Source organism: Heterodontus francisci, chromosome 32 (assembly GCF_036365525.1).
Source record: "Heterodontus francisci isolate sHetFra1 chromosome 32, sHetFra1.hap1, whole genome shotgun sequence".
Lineage (NCBI taxonomy): Eukaryota > Metazoa > Chordata > Chondrichthyes > Heterodontiformes > Heterodontidae > Heterodontus > Heterodontus francisci.
In genome coordinates this window covers 22,970,038-22,992,042 of record NC_090402.1, presented here as the reverse complement: position 1 = coordinate 22,992,042, position 22,005 = coordinate 22,970,038, and the positions used below count along the sequence as shown (strand labels likewise).

Sequence of the window (22,005 nt, the reverse complement as noted above, 5' to 3'; positions counted from 1 at the left end):
GAATTGCCTATTCACTTAATCAATTATGGTATATAAAATTTGTTGCCAATGCAGGTGGGACTCCACCTTTCCCACACCAGTCTTCTGTTTCATATATTACCTTGACCATTTGGAGTAGTGCCAAGTTATAGCCAGGCAAACTCCAGAAGGCAGGTATTACATACGTGTGACGGCGAGTTGCTTGTACATTTATCCTGTTGCCATCTTACAGATTGGCAGAAACTGAGAATGGGTAGCCATTATGGCACAATTCAATTCAATTTCCAATTATTATCCATATGGAAATTCAATTTGGGTACATTACTTATTCATATATTACATATGGATCATAACAAAAAGAAAATTACCCTATCACAAAAGTCCAACTTGATTAAAGTATACGTTAACTATTTCCAGTACATTATTTTAATTCGTCAGAGTCCCATTATGAGTGCATATCCTTATCCGTTCATCAAGCTGATGTTTTTATAGAGAAAAGTAGAAACAAGTTCAAAAAAACTATTTTTCCTACATCTAGGAAATTGTAGCCTTTTCCCTGAACGCATCCAGCAGTATTACTGAAACAAGGGGTGATTCTCATTGTTCATAACACTCTACTTGCGTCAAGTAAGAATCGTTCACCAAATACCTTTCCTGCCTTGTTCAACAATCTCTGTAACCTTAAAAAATCTCCATTCCTAAGACAACAGCAGCAGGACATACATCCAAGAAGGATAGCACTCTCAACTACAGCCAAATAGAAAAGTTTCATGATTGTGGAATCTACTCCAAAGGATTTTAACTTTGAGGTAGTATAATCATGTATGTCCCTTGGCCACCACATCTCTACATTGTTTCTCCCCACCCCTCCCCAAATCAACTTATCTACTTTGATACCTAGATACTTGTAGCTGATAACTGTTTCAATGTCCACATCATGGATCTTCACAGTAACATTATCATTAACTGGCTTTTTCTTAAAGTCTATAACTAGTTCTTTTGTCTTGTTTTCGTTCAATTCAAGAGAATTGTCATCGCACAAGGAACCTTAAACAAAAAGAAAGTTGGCCAGGAGGTGAAAAGGATAAAAAAAATCTTGCCTGCAAACTTATAATCTTGTCTCAGTTATCAACCAATGTTAAAGCTTATTTCACTTTTAAGAGTCCTAATAGGCTTGCAGTATATGTAATAGAAATTTTTTATTGATGTCAATTAAACTTTTACATATTTAATTTGCATATAGGTTACTTTCGCACGACATGTAATGCTAGGGGAACTGCTAAGGGAAGAGGACAAGATGGCTCTGGAGAACCTTATCATTAATGTTCCCCATCACAGAACAGGGAAAAGCAATAGCCTTGAGCTGACTCCCTCCAGCACACCCCAGCTGTCTCCTGCAACTACTCCAGCCAACAAAAAAAATAGACTGCAAATAGGTAGGAGACACAGCTGTTTTACTGAACCTTATGGGAAGTGCAGCAGTAATTCTGCAAAAACAGAAAATTAAAAATTGCTTTGATATGAACTAATTGTTCTGGATATTTATATTTTCTGTACTTGGCATTATTGAGGATTTTACAGAATATTTAATTTTTGCTGATATGATTAAAAGTGTTTGTTGCAAAAGTAAAAAGAACATTAGCTTCCTTATGAGATCAAAACTTCAGAGGGTATAAAGGAGATTTATGAAGACATTGCCTGGACTTGAGGATTTTAGCTATGAGGAAAGATTGGATAGGCTGGTTTTGTTTTCTCTGGAACAGAGGAGGCTGAGGGGAGATTTAGGTGAGATGTATAAAATTATGAGGAGCCTAGATGGCTCCTTCCTACCCACTTTACTTTCATTATCAGAGGGGTCAATACCAGTGGGCATAGATGTGAAGTAATTGATAGAAGGATGGGGAGGGAGTTGAGTACTTGTTTTCACCCAGGGGGTGGTGGTGGTTTGAAGCTTGCTGCCTGAAAGGGTGATAGAGGCAGAAATCCTCAGTGCATTTAAAAAAGAACACTTGGATATGCACTTGAAGTGCCATTACCTACAGGGCTATGGACCAAGAGCTGGAAGTTAGAAATAGGCTGGCTATCTTTTTTGGCCAGCACAGACATGATGGGCCAAATGGCAGCCGCCTGTGTTGTAAATCTTCCTATGTTTCTATGTCTATTTTAATTATGCAACTAGGACACAATACATTTCAACTGGATGTTGCTATGTGATTTCTCTGTTAGTCTCTGGAAACAAATCATGTATGGTTTTTGTATTTGGTACTATGCAGTTCTTGACCAGTCAATGCCACATGTGCTTGAAACTCCCACTTCTAGTTAGAAATTTGAAATTGAAATGCAACTGTATGATCCCCTTGGTATAGTGCCCTTGTATACTACAGTCTTTTATACAATGCAATGTCTATTTACTTGCTAACTCCTAAGGGGTCTTGACAGGCTGGATGTGGAAAGGATGTTTCCCCTTGTGGGAGAATCTAGAACTAGGGGTCACTGTTTAAAAATAAGAGGTCACCCATTTAAGACCGAGATGTGAATTTTTTTTCTGAGGGTGGTGAGTTTTTGGAATTCTCTTCTTCAAAAGGTGGTGGAAGCAGAGTCTTTGAATATTTTTAAGGCAGAGGTAGATAGATTCTTGACAAGGGGGTGGAAGGTTATTGAGCTTAGGTGGAAATGTGGAGTAATTAGTTCAGCCATGAACTTATTGAATGGCGGAGCAGGCTTGAAGGGCCGAGTGGCCTACTCCTGCTCCTAATTAGTATGTTCTTGTAAATAACTTATGTAAACAAATTTATGTTCTCACATGCCCTTTAATGTAGGTGATTTACTCGTAAGGCTGGAGAACAGTTACACATGGGCTAAGAAGTGTGCATAGCATGTCCAACATTAAGAAATACGTCATCGTTTCTTAATGTATATGAATCCGTTTTGCATTCACCTATTGTAAGGTGTTTGGGGCAGGCAAATTCATACCCTTTGGCTAGAACATTTCCTTCATTTCATAATGCTGTTTTTTTTAACTGGCTGCCAGCCATTGAAATCTCTGTTAATATCCATTTCCCCCCCCCCCCCCCATCCCAAGTAGGTGGCTTTGCCTATCCTGCCCACAGGGACTTTTCTAATGATGGAGCACCATGTCTTTTAGTGTAAATGTTTATAAACCAGATTTCTCCATCAGTTGTGTTTTTTAACAGCTGCCTTATGTTAACCAGTTACTGCCTCATTTTGATGGCTCTGATGGATGCTGGGGTATGGTTCTATGAGCACTATCCAGTGCCTCACCCAAGTGGCTATTTATCATGTCATCCTAGATAGTGAATGTTGGCAGACTTATTCCTTTTGTGAGGGCTTCCCAGCTGAGCCTGATTTTTTTTCTTTTTCTTTTTGCAATAATTCATTCTGGGGATCTCTGCAAAGTTGGCATTTATTACCTATCCCTCATTGCCCTGATTGTAGTCACTTCAGAAGGCAGTTAAAAGTTTACCATATTTGCATGGGCCTAGAGCCTCTCATAAGTCAGACTGGGTAAGGACAGCAGGTTTATGGCATTTGTGACATTCCAAAAGCTTCACGGCCACTTTTTAAAAACTTTTATTTTAATGTATTCAGATTTTGAACAAAGAACAGTACAGCACAGGAACAGGCCATTCGGCCCTCCAAGCCTTGATCTTGATGCCTGCCGAAACTAAGACCTTCTGCACTTCCGGGGCCCATATCCCTCTATTCCCTTCCTATTCATATATTTGTCAAGATGTCTCTTCAATGTCGCTATCGTATCTGCTTCCACCACCTCCCCTGGCAGCACTTCCAGGCACTCACCACCCTCTGTGTAAAAAAAAAAAAAACTTGCCTCGCACATCCCCTCTAAACTTTGCCCCTCGCACCTTAAACCTATGTCCCCTAGTAACTGACTCTTCCACCCTGGGAAAAAGCTTCTGACTATCCACTCTGTCCATGCCGTTCATAACTTTGTAAACCTCTATCATGTCGCCCCTCCACCTCCGTCGTTCCAGTGAAAATCCGAGAGTTTCCAACCTCTCTTCATAGCTAATGCCCTCCAGACCAGGCAACATCCTGGTAAACCTCTTCTGTACTTTCTCCAAAGCCTCCACGTCCTTCTGGCAGTGTGGCGACCAGAATTGCACGCAATATTCTAAGTGTGGCCTAATTTTTGAGAACAGAATGATTTTTCTTTGACTTGGCCAATGACTGATTTGAGCTCATGTTCCTGGATTATTAGTCCAGAACTTTGGATGGTTGGTCCAGTAACATAATCAGTACACTACCATCCAATTAGTTTCCAGCAAGTGTCATTTATTGGGTAGCTGTTAGGAGTAGCAACACAATCTTGTATTCTCATCGAGGGGTATGAAGGGCAGTCATAGTGCCCTGCTGCTGATCTGAGCTTCTTCAGCACAGATCAGGAATCAGGCCTATTGTTTTATTGATGAAAGTAAGTGGTTTGAAATTGGACGTTACTTTTTTCCTTTTTTAAAAAAAATGTATTTTTAGCAGTTCTATCTATATTGAAGCTTGGCAATTATCATCTGAAACTAAATATTTTTGTTGTCTGGACTAAAGATCCATTTTGCCATGTTTGTAATCCAAGTTCCACACTGTCCCATTTTGTGCAATGTAATGCAGGGCTTCCATTCCTACATCAAATTAAAACCAAGCACCTGGTCTTAAATTACCTTTTGTATGTTCCTGTGAAAATATAAATGTAACTTTCTAATCAGTTGAAAATTCATGTATTTATATAGTTTATTTCCTGTTTGTGGTGCACAGGAAACTGAAATCAGTTAATAAAAATAAGTTTTCTATGATGTGCCTCTTTTAAATGTTCAAAATATCCACTCCAAGGCAAAGTGCAAGCAGAATGTTTCTTCCAGTATTACAGCTAAATTGATGTAATAGCACTAGCATGTCCAACCCTCCATTCTTTTTCCTTGGCGACAGCTGTCACAGTTGCATTAATTTATTTTTTGGGACCAATGTAATTCCACTTGATATTCATATGGTGAAATAAAATTCCTGGCCTGTGCTTGTTATGCATGCTGAGTTGTTGGCTGATTCCATCATCCACAAATTGCAGCTGGCTTTCTAAAATTTCCTGCATAATCATTGCAAGTTTATAGCTTGTGTGCACCCTGCTATGTTTGGCAACAGTAACCATCACGTTTTTAATAATCTGAAAGAAAAAAGCCGCCTCCTATTTTTATTTGACTTGGCAAACAACTTTAGCACAAATTATCTACTATTTTGACTTGGAAACCCCCACGGTTTTAGTAACCGCACAGATCGATGCAAGTTAACTATGATATTGAAACTGAGCCTTTGCTGACTGCAAAAATACGCAGATCGGGAAATGTTTAGTTTTATCTATTGCAAACAATGATTGTAGTTGTCATTTTTTGATTGTTTGAATGAAAAATGTAAGTATATGCATAATTTGGCAGTGGGGAAAAAATAGTTCTTAATTTTGATTGAGGTGATTAACATGCATTTGGTTTCCCTCCTTTTTAATGCTGCCTACAAGCAGGACAACAATTTGCAGCCATTACCGCCTGGGATACCTCAGCTACAAATCTGACTGCTCACATTCCCCTTGTAACTCCATTTGGTGGGTAACTCTTTGTCTAGAAGGGTCCAGAAATGCTAGATTTATGCCAAGAACCTGGGACGATTTAAAACTACTCTGTTGCAGTTGCTGAACTGCATGTTAAGTGTCTTTTATTACGGTTTCTTTTCAGATGTGACTGCTGCTTAAAAAACGCACCTGCTGTTTTCTAAATGCAACAGAAAAAATGGAACACAGTTTACATTTTTTGGCAAACTCATCAATCATAGTTCAGTTAAATGATATATATTTCAAGTGGCAGATTGGAATGCTTATTCTTGACACTCATTTGGTTCACTTTTATTTTCAAACAGTACAAAGCAGATTTTGAAGAAACACCCTAATGCTTGACACAGCCTCTGCAAAACATTCAATATTTCATATGCTGCACTTAAGTAAAAATCCAAATACTGGAAAGAGGGGTTATTTAAGCAAAGTGAATTAAAATATAGCTCTTGGATCACTCAGACATGGATTCAAATTGTCTCAGACATTGGATGATTCCCTTCCCATGAGTTGAAGGTAATCTAAGAAAAAGCTGCTTCAGCAGTCTCAAGTCCTCAATTGCAATTGAGTGGCATAAACTTTTTCCCAGATCCCACATCTCAAAACATCTGTGAGGTGCTGTGGGGCAGCAGAACTGAATACCATCACAATCTGTAACCTCGTAGCCCAGCATATCCCTCACTTCTCCATTACCATCAAGTCAGATAACTAACCCAAGTTCTATGAAAAGTATACAAGAACATGCTGGGAGCAGCACTAGGTGTACCTGAAAATTAAGTGCCAGCCTGATTAAGCTAAACCGCAGGATTACACGCATTCAAAACAGCAAAAAACGCATCTGGAGTACTGTGTACAGTATTGGTCTCCTTATTTAAGGAAGGATGTAAAAGTGTTGGAAGTAGTTCAGAGAAGGTTTACTAATTACTAATTTACTATGTTCTATTAAGTGGTCATTGGATAGACATATGGATGAAAATGGAATAGTGTAGGTCAGATGGTTTCACAGGTCGGCGCAACATCGAGGGCTGAAGGGCCTGTACTGCGCTGTTATGTTCTATAAACTAATACCTGGAATGGGCAGGTTGTCTTATGAGTAAAGGCTGGACAGGCAGGGCTTTGGAATTATAAGAGGTGACTTGATTGAAACATATAAGATCCTGAGGGGTCTTGACAGGGTGGATTTGGAAAGGATGTTTCCCCTTGTGGGAGAATCTAGAACTAGGGGTCACTATTTAAAAATAAGGGGTCGCCCATTTAAGACCAATGAGGAGAAATTTTTTCTGAGTGTCATGAGTTTTTGGAACTGTCTTCCTCAAAAAGCGGTGGAAGCAGAGTCATTTTTTTTTAAGGCAGAGGTCGATAGATTCTTGATGAGCAAGGGGATGAAAGGTTATTGGGTAGGTGGGAATGTGGAGTTGAAGTTGCAATCAGATTAGCCATGATCTTATTGAATGGCGGAGCAGGCCTGAGGGGCCAATTGGCCTACTCCTGCTCCTAGTTTGTATGTTCATATTTAAAAGCAGCATGCTGAAGACAGCTCAGTGAAAGAGGAGGTTCAATGATGATTTTATCAGTTATTGAAGAGCACAACACATGGGTGCAAAAGAAAAGGCAAAGAGGCATTTACAACCATCTTCAGCCAGAAGTGTTGAATGGATGATGCCTTTGCCCTCCTGAAGTCCCACCATCACAGATGCCAGTCTTAAGCCAGTTCGATTCACTCTACACGATATCAAACAATGGTTGAGAGCACTGCAAAGGCTGCAGCTCCTGACAGATTCCTAGCTGTAGTGCTGAAGACTTGTGCTCCAGAAAAGACCACACCTCTAGCCAAGCTGTTCCAGCACAGTTAGAATATTGGCATCTACTCAACAATGTGGAAAATTGCCCTGGTATGCCCTGTCCAAAAAGCAGGACAAAACCAACCCAGCCAGTTTTTTCCCCATCAGCCTATTCTCTGCAGCAAAGTCATTGAAGGAGTCGACAATAATGTTATCAAGCAGCATTTACTCATCAACAGCCTACTTATCGATGCTGACTTTGGGTTCTGGTAGGACTGTGCTCTGGACTTCCTTGCAGCTTTGGTCGAAGCAATGCACTGGCTATTTAAAAAAAAAAAAAATTAATTCATGGGATATGAGCATTGCTGGCAAGGCCATTTATTGCCCATCCCTAATTGCCCTCGATAAGGTGGTGGTGGTGTGCTGCCTTCTTGAACTGCTGTAGTCCATGTGGTATAAATAATGTGCTGTTAGGGAGGGAATTCCAGGATTTTAACCCAGTGACAATGAAGGAATGATGTATTTCCAATATATTCATGATGGTGTGTGACTGGGAGGGGAACTGCAGGTGCTGGTGTTCGCAGGTGTATACTGCCCTTTTTCTTCTAAGTTCAGAAGGTCCTGTTGTAGGAGCCTTGGCAAGTTGCTGCAGAGCAACTTGTAGATGATACACTCTGCAGCTATGGTGTACCTGTAGTGGAGAGAGTGAATGTTCAAAGAGGTTAATGGGGTGCTGATCAAGTGAGCTGCTTTGCCCTGGATGGTGTCGCACTTCTTGATTGTTGGAGCTGCACTCTCCCAGGCAAGTGGAGAGTATTCCGTCGCACTCCTGGCACGCCTTGTAGATGGTGGAAAGGCTTTGGGAGTTAGAATGAGAGTCACTTGCTGCAGAATACCCAGCCTCTGACCTGCTCTTGTAGCCAGAGCATTTATGTGACTGGTCTAGTTAAGTTTTTGGTCACTGGTGACTCCCAGGATGTTGGGGAATTCAGCAGTGGTAATGCCATTGAATATCAAGGGGAGATGGTTAGATTTTCTCTTGTTGGAGATGGTCATTATCTGGTACTTGGTGAAAATGTGACTTGCCACTTATCAGCCCAAGCCTGAATGTTCTCCAGGTCCTCCTGCATGCAGGCATGGACTGCTTCAGTATCCGAGGAGCTGTGGATAGGAACATAGGAAATAAGAGCAGGAGTAGGCCATTTGGCACCTTGAGCCTGCTCTGCCATTCAATTAGATCATGATTGATCTTCTACCTCAACACCCTTCGCACTATACCCATATCCCTTGATGCCTTTAATATGGAGAAATCTATCGATCTTTGTCTTGAACATACTCAGTGACTGAGCCTTCACTGCCCTCTGGGGTAGAGATTTCTCTTCATCTCAGTCCTAAGTGGCCTATCCCTTATTCTGTGACTATGTCCTCTGGTTCTAGATCACACAAACAGAAGAAACATTTTGCATCTACCCTGTTGAGACCTCTAAGAATTTTGTATGCTTCAATGAGCTCACCTCTAATTATTCTTAGCTGTGCAGAATACAGTCCCAGCCTCCTCAGTCTCTCCTCATAGGGCAATCCCACCATCCCAGGAATTAGTCTGATGAACCTTTGTTGCGCTCCCTCTTTGGCAAGTATATTTTTCCTTAAGTAAAGAGACCAAAACTGTACACAATACTCCAGGTACAGTCTCACCAAGGCTCTGTACAATTACAGCAAGACTTTTTTACTCCTGTACTCAAATCCTCTTGCAACAAAGGCCCACATACCATTTGCCTTCCCAATTGCTTGCTCCACCTGCATGTTAGCTTTCAGTGACTCATGAACAAGGGCACCCAGGTCCCTTTGGACGTCAACACTTCCCAATCTCTCTCCATTTAAGAAACACTCTACATTTCTGTTTTTCCTACTAAAGTGGATAGCTTCACATTTTTCCCACAGTATACTCCATCTGCCATGCTGTTGCCCACTCACTTAGCCTGTCTAAATCCCTTTGAAACCTCTTTGCATTGTCCTCACAACTTAGATTCCCACTTAGTTTTGTGGCATCAGCCGACTTGGAAATAGTATATTTGGTCCCCGCATCCGCTCATTGATCTAGATTATGAATAGCTGGGGCTGTAGTACTGATCCTTGTGGTACCCCACTAGTCACAGCCTGCCAACCAGAGAATGACCAGTTTATTCCTAAGCTCTGTTTTCTGTCTGTAAACGAATTCTCAATCCTCTCACTTTACCCCCAGTCCCATGCGCAATCATCAGCAAACATCCCACTTCTGACTTTATAATAGAAGGAAGGTCATTGATGAAGTAGCTGAAAATTCTAGAGATAGTGACAGTAACTAACTGCACTTACCATTGACTGAGTATCACACCGAGGAGCCCTGGTAAAAGTGAACCCCATGGGATGGGGGGATATCTCTCCTTTGCCTCAAGTCATACTTGGCACAAAGGAAGATGGTTGTGATTGTTGGGGGCCAATTGGCCCATACGTTACTGTAGGAGTTCCTCAGGGCAACGTCCTACGTGTAGCTATCTTCAGCTGCATCATAAGGTCAAAATGGAGCTGTTTGATGTTTGCTCACCATTCAGCTCCTTTCATAATTGCTCAGAATGACAATCTCCAACAAGAGAGAGCCTAACTACCTCGCTTCTGCTTTTAACTTCTGTCTATAAAAACTAAGGTTGGTTTGACCCACGTGTAATGGAAGTAAATACCATTTAATAGTTAATAGTGTTAATAGTTGGAGCAAAAAGGTGGTGATCAAAAGGAAGATGGCATTAGCAGAACATGTATATTTAGCTACATTTATTAGTTGAAATTTCCAGTGACTGGGACTGTAACATGCTTGATTTTGTTTGGTATTTCCAGTGACAGGCATACTTGACAAATATTTCTAATAGTACACCAGATCCTCATGATTTGCCGTTTTATTTTGTGTAGCAACATGTTGAATTTGGTGGTTTTTTTTATTTAGAGATACAGCACTGAAACAGGCCCCACCGAGTCTGTGCCGACCATCAACCACCCTATTTATACTAATCCTACATTAATCCCATATTCCCTACCACATCCCCACATTTCTCCTACCACCTACCTACGCTAGGGGCAATTTACAATGGTCAATTTACACATCAACCTGCAAGTCTTTGGCTGTGGGAGGAAACCGGAACACCCGGCGGAAACCCACGCAGTCACAGAGAGAACTTGCAAACTCCACGCAGGCAGTACCCAGAATCGAACCCGGGTCGCTGGAGCAGTGAGGCTGCGGTGCTAGCCGCTGTGCCGCCCTGCTTGCTAGTGTGGTTTAAAAATTTTCATTGTGTTTCACTGTCTGTGAGTCTACTCAAAAGACAAAACATTTGGGAATATTTTACAAAAAGATACAAGTAAATGTTAGAAAATAATAATCTAGGCTTTTTCTTGATCCTTTACCCTACTTTTGTATGCCAAAAATCAATTTTTGTTGAGCAAAATTGTACGTCTATTCTAAAATGTAGGCTAGTTCTGTAAAATGTATGCCAAGAATTTCTTCCAGAATTTTTTTTTTTCAAGGGTTGCTTATTCTGGCAAACAAATGCAAATTTAAATATTAATGTATTCTCATGCAATTTATGATTGCTGCTTCTATGCAGTCGCGACATGTGTGGTGTTCGTCACTAACAGGATGCTGCCGTTGAGCCAAAAAGCATCCTGCCTATCGCTCAAATGAGTAATGAGATGCATGAATTTCAGTGCAAGTGTGATGCTAGGTATATAGGCCGTACGTCCCAAAGACTGGCGGATTGTATCAAACATGTCCCTTCCGCTGTCCGCAATGGGCAAGGTACAGGCCATACCCAACCAGCCTGTGCTTGCAAAAGTCAAAACCGTGTCCAACATTAGATGTGATTCTGCGATTGGACAATGTTTGCTAAATAATCCTCAGTGTGGTAAGAATTACGCTGATAACTAATTAAAGATTGCCAGTAGGGCTCGCAGTGTGGCACATTTATGCGTACTGGAAGCTACATATATTAATACACAGGGCGCTGTTCTTTGCAGACAGAAAGAACATGTACAAACATTGTGTCTGTTCCAGCTAAACAAAATAAGTGACAGCCATTCACTGGTTCATTCCTCAGGGCAATGCCTTGACAAGTCAGAGTCAAGCTGCCTGGGTTAAGTTTCAAACAAAGCTTGGCAGTTAACTGTCAGTCACGATAAACTGATGGATTCTCCATGGCAATACCGCTACCAATTGGAGTTCACTTGCCAACCAATCAGCACTCTCTTCTCATACAGTATAAAGTCGTCGTCTTCCCTTACATTGGTATTCTTGCGGATTGTCCTGATGAGTGCAAGATGAAAAGCTTTGACATGCCTCTATTTTCAGCAATACTCAAGTTCTGTACTCCCAATAATTGTGATGAAAAAGACACAGGGTTGGTTCTCCTTATTACCCATACAAAACAAAACTTTAGCCACATCCTTTCTCATTTAAGATGCTTTTAATTTGAGAAGATGTGTTGTGGGCAATGTTAGGAATTATTGCCCATCCCAAGTTGCCCTGAGAGATGGTGGTGGGATTTCTCCTTAAAACACCACAGTCCTTGCACTAATTAAGCTTTTTTTTAATAATGTGATGTGTCCAGTTGAGTTTTGTGCTAATGCAGGTTTTCATGTTTGCTTTCCATTGTGTACAATGTTAAGATACTTTTTAGTTGAGTTCAGCTTAGTTAAATCCGTCTGCATTCTTAGTAATTTCAGTAAGACGAGACTCGAGCTGATTTCTTGCTAATGTGCTATTTTGCAGCTGGAAGGAACAGAAGCCGCGCAAATGAAGCAAAAGAACAACACTTAGAACATGAAAGCACAACTCAGGAGCCCGTACAGGAGGTCCAGCCTGAAGAAGTACTGGTCATTTCACTGGGCATTGCCTCACAGATGACACCAGGCATGATGTCAGAAAATGAGGTACAATCCAAAATGATGCAGATTTGTTAATAATGTTTTGTGTTCAGGAGCCCCTTATTGTTGAGAAATGAAATTGATGAATCTTGATCAGTTATTCTGAAATAAATCAGTAGCTGTCTTTCCTACTTTTAAAGTATTAACAATTGAAGAAACTTCCCCTTGCCCCAGCTTATCATTTTAATGACTTGATTTATAAGTATCAATGAGGGAAGACTCATTAAAGAAAGACAAGTTGCCTCCAAAATGGTTCCAATAAGAGGAACTCTGATTCTTGGAGTATATTTAGACCCTACAATTCTGTCTCGCCCTCCTGTCTTTAATTCTCTTCCTTTGTTAATGCTCATCTTGCGTCCAAAAGCTTCCTCAAAACTTTTTGTTTTCTACCATCTGATCATTTGTTTTACCTCAGGTGTTTCGGGATGCTTTCTATGTTAAAGGTACTAATAAAGGTGCAGTTTACTGTGCAAAATGTTTCCGCAGCAAGTAATGTGGATCATCTCATCCCTTTCTCACAAATGACTTGACAATTGCAGTGCCAAAAATTATGAAAGAGGTGACTGAAGTGTCCTTCTTGAATAAAGTTTTAAATTGGACTAAATTATATTTTCCAATTTCTCTTAATTTTGGGAGGGCAACTTTGAGGTTATTGTATGGATTAGCATCCTGATGTCTTGGAAAGTTAGATGCAAAAATGTAGCGGTAGAAAGTTCTGAGAAATATCTCAGGCTCCTGAAGTTTAAAGAAATAGACTTTGAATGTAATAATTCTGTGGTATTGTGGCTTCAGATACTTGTATTGCTGTAAAAATCATTGTTGATAAAAGGAGGAAAATAACCATGTTTTAGTAGAATTGCTTTCAGTGAACTGTTAATTGGTTTATTTAATTGACATTGTGATGCAAGTCAGCTTGTTGAATGACTGTGGAGGTAAGTTACCTGACAATCTTTGAGGGCTGGAAAGGTGATGAAGTTTGAGTGGGTCAGAGACTGCAGTTACTAAATGAAGAGTTTATTGGGAGCTACTAAAATATGGGTCGATCACGTGTGTGAGGTAGACCATGTAATTCGCAATCTCTTAATTTGAGTGAGCTACCGAAGTCTTAACTGTACTGTACATAAAGAAGATCTGTGATATAATGGTTCAAGTTTCAAGAAATATGTAAATGATAGAACTTGGATCCTTCCTGTTGAAGTGAGATTGTTTTCTTTTCCAATGAGTTGCCACTGTCTACTTTTGGAGAAGTAAAATTGCAGAGTAATTCCAGGATTGCTGTTCGTGTGCCCGAGCAGATCAATGAAGATGGAAATGATGGATGACGGGGGGCTAGTTGATCATCTACCTTCTGAGCTAATATTAACTTGGAGTAGGCAATTGGGAGAGAAACTGAATTTTTACACGTAAAGTGCGTTTTATCACCAATATCGATTACTACCCCACAAATTTTTTTTTAGTTTTAAAAGTCTAGTTATGCTCCAAGAATTTATGTGAGTTGAATTACACAGTCAAAATGATTTTGAACAATATTCCCAAATTGCTAAGTTGACAAGTTAAAAAAAACGAGGTTTTTAAAAAATGGTAATAACCCCAGTGTTTTCTCAGAACACATTTAAAAACCAATAAGTTTGTGATCAAGAAGAAGCAGAACTGCTTCAGTTAATCCGAAAACTACAGATGTGTAATGCTCTATTCTGCATCCTTATCCCTTGGCTCGAGGCACAAAAACTTGTTTGTTCTGCAGTTGATGGTGGCAGTGGAGGGGTTATGTGATATTTTGTTGCATCACTGAAAGACAAGACCTGTTGGAACAAGTAGAAATTTTGCAGAATTTTCTTCACTTTTAATTTTTAAAAGTCATGCTCTGCTGTGTGTTAATTTGCAATAGAATTGAACATGGAATCTGTGTTTTGTGCACTTGCCATGACATCCGAGTACAGTGGCTTTCTGTTACCACAATTACATGCATAATGTCTTTTACCCACAACTGTAGTACTGTGTTCTCATCCCCAACAAATGCTGTCATTGTAGTTCTACATTCAGCGTTTCCCTTCTGTGTTTCACTATCGAATCTAAGCATATTTCTTGATTTTGTCCACCAAAAAAAGAAACCACAGTGGCAAATATGCATCAATTGGTGCAGAGAAAATTACTAAATGTTCCAGCTCCTTTTGGAGAGATTGAAAAAAGTTTTGTGCCACCTAGTGACCATTTTATTAACATTCTTTGGTAAGGACTGTTGAAGTTGCTGGACTAAAGCCAAGAAGGAATCCAAAAGATGCATGTGGAAAGTTGAAAAAATAGTTTGGGTTGAAAAATACTCGCAGGCATTTTATTTTGTGTTCATTATTTCAACAGTAGTGCTACTGTTAAATGAAATGTTAAGTTTTCATTCTCTGGTCTCAAGGATAAAATGATTTGTGTTACATAGCAAACTGCAACAAAAAGATAAAATATTCATTTGCTGAAATGATTAATTTGTTGTGACCAGGTTTAGCATTTAATTTAATTCTTTTTCAATTGGCTTTCAGTTCACATTGGTAAACCTTTGCCAATTAACTTGTATTTATTTTGAGTCTTTCACATCTTCGGAGCATCCCAAAGCATTTCACAGCCAATTAAATACTTTTGATGTGTCGTCATTGTACTTCAGGCATACTACAAGCTAGAAAATTTGACTACTAGTATATCTCTCAAAGGGCAATAAGATAAATAATCAGGTAATCTGTTTTAATAATGTTGGTCAGGGCATTGGAAGAACTCCCCTACTCTTCAGATGGTACCACGGGACCTGTTAGGTCCACCGGAGAAATCAGATTATTAGAACCATGCCATGTGCAACCTGCAGTGTAACTCTGGTAGTCCAACTCTGTGCGATCTAATCAGTTGGCAGTCCCAGACCAATATAATTGCACCTTATAACAGTATTAAAGTGATTGATTGCATAATTAATCAAAGCTCAATCAGACAGTGGCCATTTAAATTAACAGTTAACTTGAAGTTTGGGCTAAAATGCACCCACTGTTAAAATCAGGGGAACTTAAACAGCAGACGAAATGATTTAGTGGTGCGAAAGAGCAACAGATGGCCACGCATAGTTCAGGAGCCATCTTGAATTAGGTTTGTCGTGATCTGGGCCCTGCCAGTCAGTGCCTTCAACATTAACAAGAACATCATGAGCTAATGGTTAAGGGAGTAAACCCAACAAAATCTAGAGTGGAGTCCCATTAGGTGCTTGGTGTTTTCCTCAAATTTGACCCCTTCCGGCAACTCCTGCAATCCCATAGGCCCCAGATGCATAGGCTTTCGTCTTTCCTCTGGACATCAGCTTACGAGGTTGAGAGGAGGGGTGCAGATGCTGTGCAAGTTTGCACGTCCTAAAACTATGCCTGGGCTATGCAGCAAACAAAGAAAGGTAACCTTTCAGCTTGGAAGCTGGAATGTGAGGAGTGTGCCCCACGGTCCGCAGCGAATGTACGCAAGACAATCCTGATTGACTGTGAGGTACACAAGCTTGCTGTTGACGTCGCTGCTCTACAATAACCCAGAGTAGCTATCACAGGCTCCACTTCAGAGGCTCACGACACCTACAGGCATGGAAAGAGTGCTGAAGATCATTGAGCATGGTGTAGGCTTTGCAGTGAGCAACTGGCTGACTGTCAATTGAGCTGCCAGTAGCAACCTTGGAGCGCCTCATCTCCCTGTGGCTATCATCTGATGGAGGGACAGTCAACATCATATGTGTCTACGCATCAACTCAATGCCAGCATCTCGGATAAACAGCATTTCTACGATTCCCTAGATGATCTGAGGAACATCCCGAATAGTGAGAGGCTATTCATCTGTGGTGCCTTCAACGCACATGTTGGGGCAGACAGTGATTCATGGCCAATGTGCTTCTGTCGTGGGGTGGGCAAGATCAACGATAATGGACAACACCATCTTGAGCTTTGTACTCTGAATGAACTTTGCATTACCAACTCCAAGGCAGACATCGCCATGAGGTATGGTGTCACCCAAGGTCTGGACTTTGGCACCAACTAGACCTAGTCGTAACAAGGAGGTGCGATCTGTCCAGTGTTCTTCACATCCGCATCGACCCACCCTTAGCAGCAGAGTGAAGGTGTGCACCTGAATGTTCCACAGCTCTAAACGCAGCAGTCCGCCACGCAACAAAATCACATAAACAATGATGCCAATTACCAGCACTTCACACTGTAGCTAGAATGCTGGCTACCCACAAAGACTTAACGGGCAGCATCGATGAAGCTTGGAAGCCACTAAGCTCAATCATTGAAGCAGCGAAGCATCATTTCGTAAAGGTGGAACCTGCAAAAAGGTCTAGTTTGAGACCTCCTCAGCTGAGCTGATAGGCCGTTGATGCAAAAAAAACAAAGCCTACATGAGCATAACTTAAACCCAACAGCTAAGACACTACACAACCTGAAAATAGCCCAAGACAGCTGTGCAAAGGACAGAGAGATGCTGCGCATACATACACTGGATCAGCTTACGTCAGGAAATCCAAACTGCATGTGACAAAGGAAATCTACGAGCTATGTACGAAGGGATCAAGAGGGCGCTTGGTTCTCCCATCACCAAAGTTGCTCCTCTGAAGTTGGCAGATGGTGAAGTATTCATGGACAGAAGTAAACCAATGTTCTGCTGAGCTGAACACTACTGTGAGCTTGTACTCCTGTGAATCAGACATCTCTCAGTCTGCACTTGGCGCTCTCCTGCAACTTCTTGTCATGGATGAATTAGATTAAGCACCCTCATCACTCGAACTTGAGAAGGCCATGGACCGCCTAGTGAACAGAAGGGCACCCAGCAAGGATGGACCCCAGTCGAACTGCTCAAGCATGGAAAGTCTCACGTATTATCACACCTTTGATATTAAAAAAAAAAAATTCATTTGGGGGGTATGGGCGTCGCTGGCTAGGCCAGCATTTATTGCCCAACCCTAATTGCCCTCAAGAAGGTGGTGGAGAGCTGCCTTTTTGAACCACTGCCGTCATTGGGGTGTAGGTACACCAACAGTGCTGTTGGGAAGGGTGTTCCAGGATTTTCCCTAGCAACGGCAATATAAGTTCCAAGTCCGGATGATGTGTGGCTTGGAGGGGAATATGGAGGTGGTTCCATGCATCTGCTGCCCTTATCCTTCTAGGTGGTAGAGACCACGGGTTTGGAAGGTGCTGTCAAAGGAGCCTTGGTGAGATGCTGCAGTGCACCTTGTAGATGGTACACACTCCTGCAACTCCGTTGATGGTGGAGGGAGTGAATGTTGAAGGTGGTACATGGAGTGCTAATCAAGCAGGCTGCTTTGTCCTGGATGATGTCGAGCTTCTTGAGTGTTGTTGGAGCTGCACCCATCCAGGCAAGTGGAGAATATCCCTGACATGTGCGTTGTAGATGGTAGACAAGTATTGGCGAGACAGGAGGTGAGCTACTCGCCGCAGAATTCCCAGCCTCTGACCTGTTGTAGCCACAGCATTTGTGTGGCTGGTCCAGTTCAGTTTCTGGTCAATGGTGACGCCCAGGATATTGATAATGAGGGATTCAGCAATGGTAATGCTATTGAACGTCAAGAGGAGATGGTTAGATTCTCTCTTGTGCGAGATGGTCATTGCCTGGCCCATGTGTGGCGCGAATGCTCCTTGCTGGAAAGTAGGCTTTTCCACAGGAGATGCATGCCCCAAAATCATCTCATGAAACAAAAACAAAGGCGACAGAGGAGACTGCAACAATTGCAGGGGCATCTCACTCTTTAGCGTCACAGGGAAGACCTTTGCTAGGGTCTTAAAAGACTCCGTTTACTTGCAGACCGAGTGTACCTGGAAGCACAGTGTGGTTTCTGTGCCAGCAGTTGTCCATATGCAGCAAGACCTGGACAACATCCAGGCTTGGGCCGATGAGTGGCAAGTAACTTTTGCACCACACAAGTGCCAGGTAAAGGCCTGCTACCCAACCCGAACCCTACGGGACCTGATGACGTGTTGGGGTCAGGTCGGGTTGCACTTGCGGGTCCGGCATTCGGCCTCGGGTCGGGCCGGGTCTGACAGGCTCTATCACAGGTAAGAGGCTCCACTGTTAATTTTTGGGCTAGAAAGGTGGTTTTGTTATTTTAAGCTTGTGCAGATCAGCAACAAAGTGAAAAACGGAAGGTAAGTTAACTGATGTTTGGGTCAGGCACGGGAAAAAATGGAAGGACTCTGGCTCGGGTAGGATGTAGTTCTATTGGGCTCGGGTCGGGTTTTTTTTTGCAGACCTGAGCAGGCCTTTAGTGCCAGGCAGTGACCATCTCAAAGAGAGAATCTAACCATCTCCCTTTGACGTTCAATGGCATTACCATCACTGAATCCTCGCTATTGACATCCTGGGGGCCACCATTGATCAGAAACTGAACTGGACCAGCCATGTAAATGCTGTGGCTACAAGAGCAGGTCAGAGGCTGGGAATTTTGTGGTGAGTAACTCCCCTCCTATCTCCCCAATGTCCGTCCACCATCTACATGGCACAAGTCAGGAGTGTGATGGAATACCCTCCATTTGTCTGGATGGGTGCAGCTCCAACAATACTCAAGAAGCTCCATCCAGGACTAATCAGCCTGCTTGATTGGCACCCCATTTACCACCATCAACGCACAGTGACAGCAGTTTGTACCATCTACAAGATGCACGGCAGCAACTCACCAAGGCTGCTTAGACAGCACCTTCCAAACCTGTGACCGCTACCACCTAGAAGGACAAGGGCAGCAGATGCATGGCAGCACCACCTGCATGTTCCCCTCAAAGCCAAACGCCCTCCTGACTTGGAATGATATTGCCATTCCTTCACTGTCCCTGGGTCAAAATCCTGGAGTTCCCTTCCTAACAGCACTGGTGTACCTACACCCCAAGGACTGCAGCGGTTCAAGAAGGCAGCTCACCACCTTCTTGAGGGCATTTTGGAATGGGCAGTAAATGCTGGCCTAGCCAGCGACTCCCATCTCCCCGAACGAATAACAAAAAAATCTACTGTGGACATGATCATCTCCATATGCCAAATACAAGAGACGTGTAAAGAACAGAGTATGTGCCTTTACCTTAGTTTCATAGATCTTACTAAGAGATTTGACACCGTCCGAGCAGGACTCGACAAGATTTTGGGAAAAATCAGCTGTCCACCGAAGTTCCTCAGTCTCATCCGCTTCTTCTATGACGACCTGCACTGCACTGTACAGTTTGATGGCTCCACTTCTGACAATTTTGGAGTGAAGAATGAAGTGAACTAGGGTTGTGACCTAGCCCCCACTCCATTTGGCGGCATCTTCTCCATGCTTCTGACATTGGCCTCCCCTGCAGATATGCAAGGAGTCTACTTGCACACTAGGTCAGACGGCAAGTTCCACAATCTATCAAGGCTGAAAGCGAATACAAAAACACATAGCGTTCTGTTCAGAGAACTCCTCTGTGATGCTGCTGTAACCACTGGGTGTCATGGTAGTGCACACCAGACCACAGGATGTGTCGCCATTTCCCTCATTTGTCAGCTCATGACTCCCAGTTGCAATTGACGACATTTAGGACCTTCATGTCCCGTTTGCAAGCATCCTTGAAGCAGAGCTTTGGGCACTCCACTGGTTGTCTGGCTCCGGCTACATTACCATACAGAAGGTCCTTGGGTATGCTCACATCTTCCATCCTGTGGACAATCCACCAAAGTTGCCTTTGTTGCAGCTGGGAGTCACCAGCTGACAAAAGAGGGAAATGGTGACATCCTGTGGCCCGGCGTGCATTACCACGACGCACAGTGGCTACAGCAGTTTGGCAACAGGCACAAACACTGAAAACAACAATTCACAAAGTCATCTGGCAGCTTCACGTGCAGCACTTGTGACAGAACCTGCTTCTCAAGGATTGGCCTTCACAGCAAAGGTGCACCAAGAGAAGACACCCCAACTAAATGGATTGTTTGCTGTGTGTCCATCATCTTCGGTGGATGGAAGGATGCCGACAATGAAATTGGAATTAAATTCATGGATGACAATAGAGTGAAAATTTGAAGTCAGTATAGTGTAGTTAATTTAGTTATCAAGTGATTTGAAATAACACAAAGTATGGATTTGTGCAAAAATATTTGAATTGTCTAATTACAATTAAATAATATTGAATTAAAGGGAGCAGACTGTGTTACCACTAAAGATTAGTGCTGCCCAATTACATGTTATTTCAATGTTTCTTGATTACTTTCTTTATTTTGATCAGGTATTGAGCATGCAGCTTGCTGAGAGTGGGCAGGGAGAAGTGCCTGTAGAGGATGGAAAACTGCATGGCAAACCAGATAAAACTCTGCGTTTTTCCCTCTGCAGCGATAATCTGGAGGGAATATCAGAAGGTGAGGCTTTTCTTTGGATGAGCACAAGGTCCCAATCGTCCATTACCCCAAATCTCACTGGCATACATTGGTTCCCTTTTGCTTGACTTTTAAAAATCCTTGTCCTCATCTTTAAATCATCCATGGTTTCGCCTCAGCCCATCACCACAAACTCCTCCACCCCAATGTTCTTACCCTGCACCAGTTTTTTTAAATTACTCTGAATCTGGCCTGTTTTGTGTGTCCTCTCCCTTTGCTTCACCATTGGTGGCACAGCTTTTGGACATCTGATTCTTGGGTTCTCAAATTTTGCTCCTTAAACCCTGTTCCTCTCCACAGCACACTCTCATTAAAAAATCTCCTCAAAACCTAAATTTTTGACCAAGCTTTTGGTAGCCCTTCCAAATCTCCCAAATCTCCCAATTCCTGGCTTGGTTTGCATTTTGCGTATGCCTGTCTGTGAAGCACTGTAGTTTGTTAGTTCTATGGCTAAATTGTGTTGATATAGTATTGAGTAATGTTTCTTGGTGCATCAGTATTAACATTTGGAAGAAATTGAAAATGGGAAGATACTGACTTAAACCATAAAATGTTAAACATGAAACCATATTAAGCATTTACTGTGAGCATTTTGTGGCAAAGTTATACTTGGTACTTCAAACTCCTTGAGTTTTAATACTCGTGTCAATCTTTACAGCTATAGTTAATACATTATCCAAAAATAAATGAAGAAAACTAGCTTAAAGAAACATTTAACCTGAACTTGAGTGCTCAAGGATGCTGTGTATTGAACTATTGATGACATTTTGGATGCAAACTCCAAAAAAAAAAATTCTGTTATGCAAGTGCTTCCATTTTTTTGTTAAATTTTTTTGGAGGACGTGTTTTAAAACTGAGAAGGATTCCATAGATGCTGGACTTTTTTTTAAAATCATCGGAAGGTCTTTTGGACTTGGTTTGTAAAAAAAAAAACCCTTACTGGAAGTCACCTGTCTTCAGATAAGTACCCAGCTGGGGCTTTTTGACCTTGGGAGGATATTTACAGAGGAGTTACAGGTCAAGACTTAGAGGGGTTTGGAGGCTTGATTCTTGAGATAATGTTTTTGGTTTTGCTTCGGACAGAGAATTGGGGTGTTGACAGTGTTTTGAAAGGAGTTTTAAAAATCAACCTGCCAAGGGCAAAACCCCAGCTCAGCCATTTCCATCTCTTTGAAAAGCCTGCTAGCTTTTCCATCTCATTGAGAGGCGAGTGTAAGAAATAGCGAAATTGATGCTGCAGTCTTCCTGAAGGGCCTACCAGAAACCTCTGATGCT

The 22,005-nt window shown here is 41.9% G+C and overlaps 1 protein-coding gene across 11 annotated transcripts in view; it reads left to right on the top strand.

Moving 5' to 3' along the window:
- The window catches only part of gapvd1 (GTPase activating protein and VPS9 domains 1), a 141,315-nt gene that overhangs the window by 56,589 nt on the left and 62,721 nt on the right, over nucleotides 1–22,005 (top strand). For all 11 annotated transcript variants that reach the window (XM_068012469.1, XM_068012465.1, XM_068012475.1 and 8 more), the window contains 3 exons: nucleotides 1,223–1,415; nucleotides 12,182–12,342; nucleotides 20,583–20,712. In XM_068012469.1, coding sequence (XP_067868570.1) covers nucleotides 1,223–1,415; nucleotides 12,182–12,342; nucleotides 20,583–20,712 — 484 coding nt within the window. The remainder of the gene's footprint in view (nucleotides 1–1,222; nucleotides 1,416–12,181; nucleotides 12,343–20,582; nucleotides 20,713–22,005) is intronic.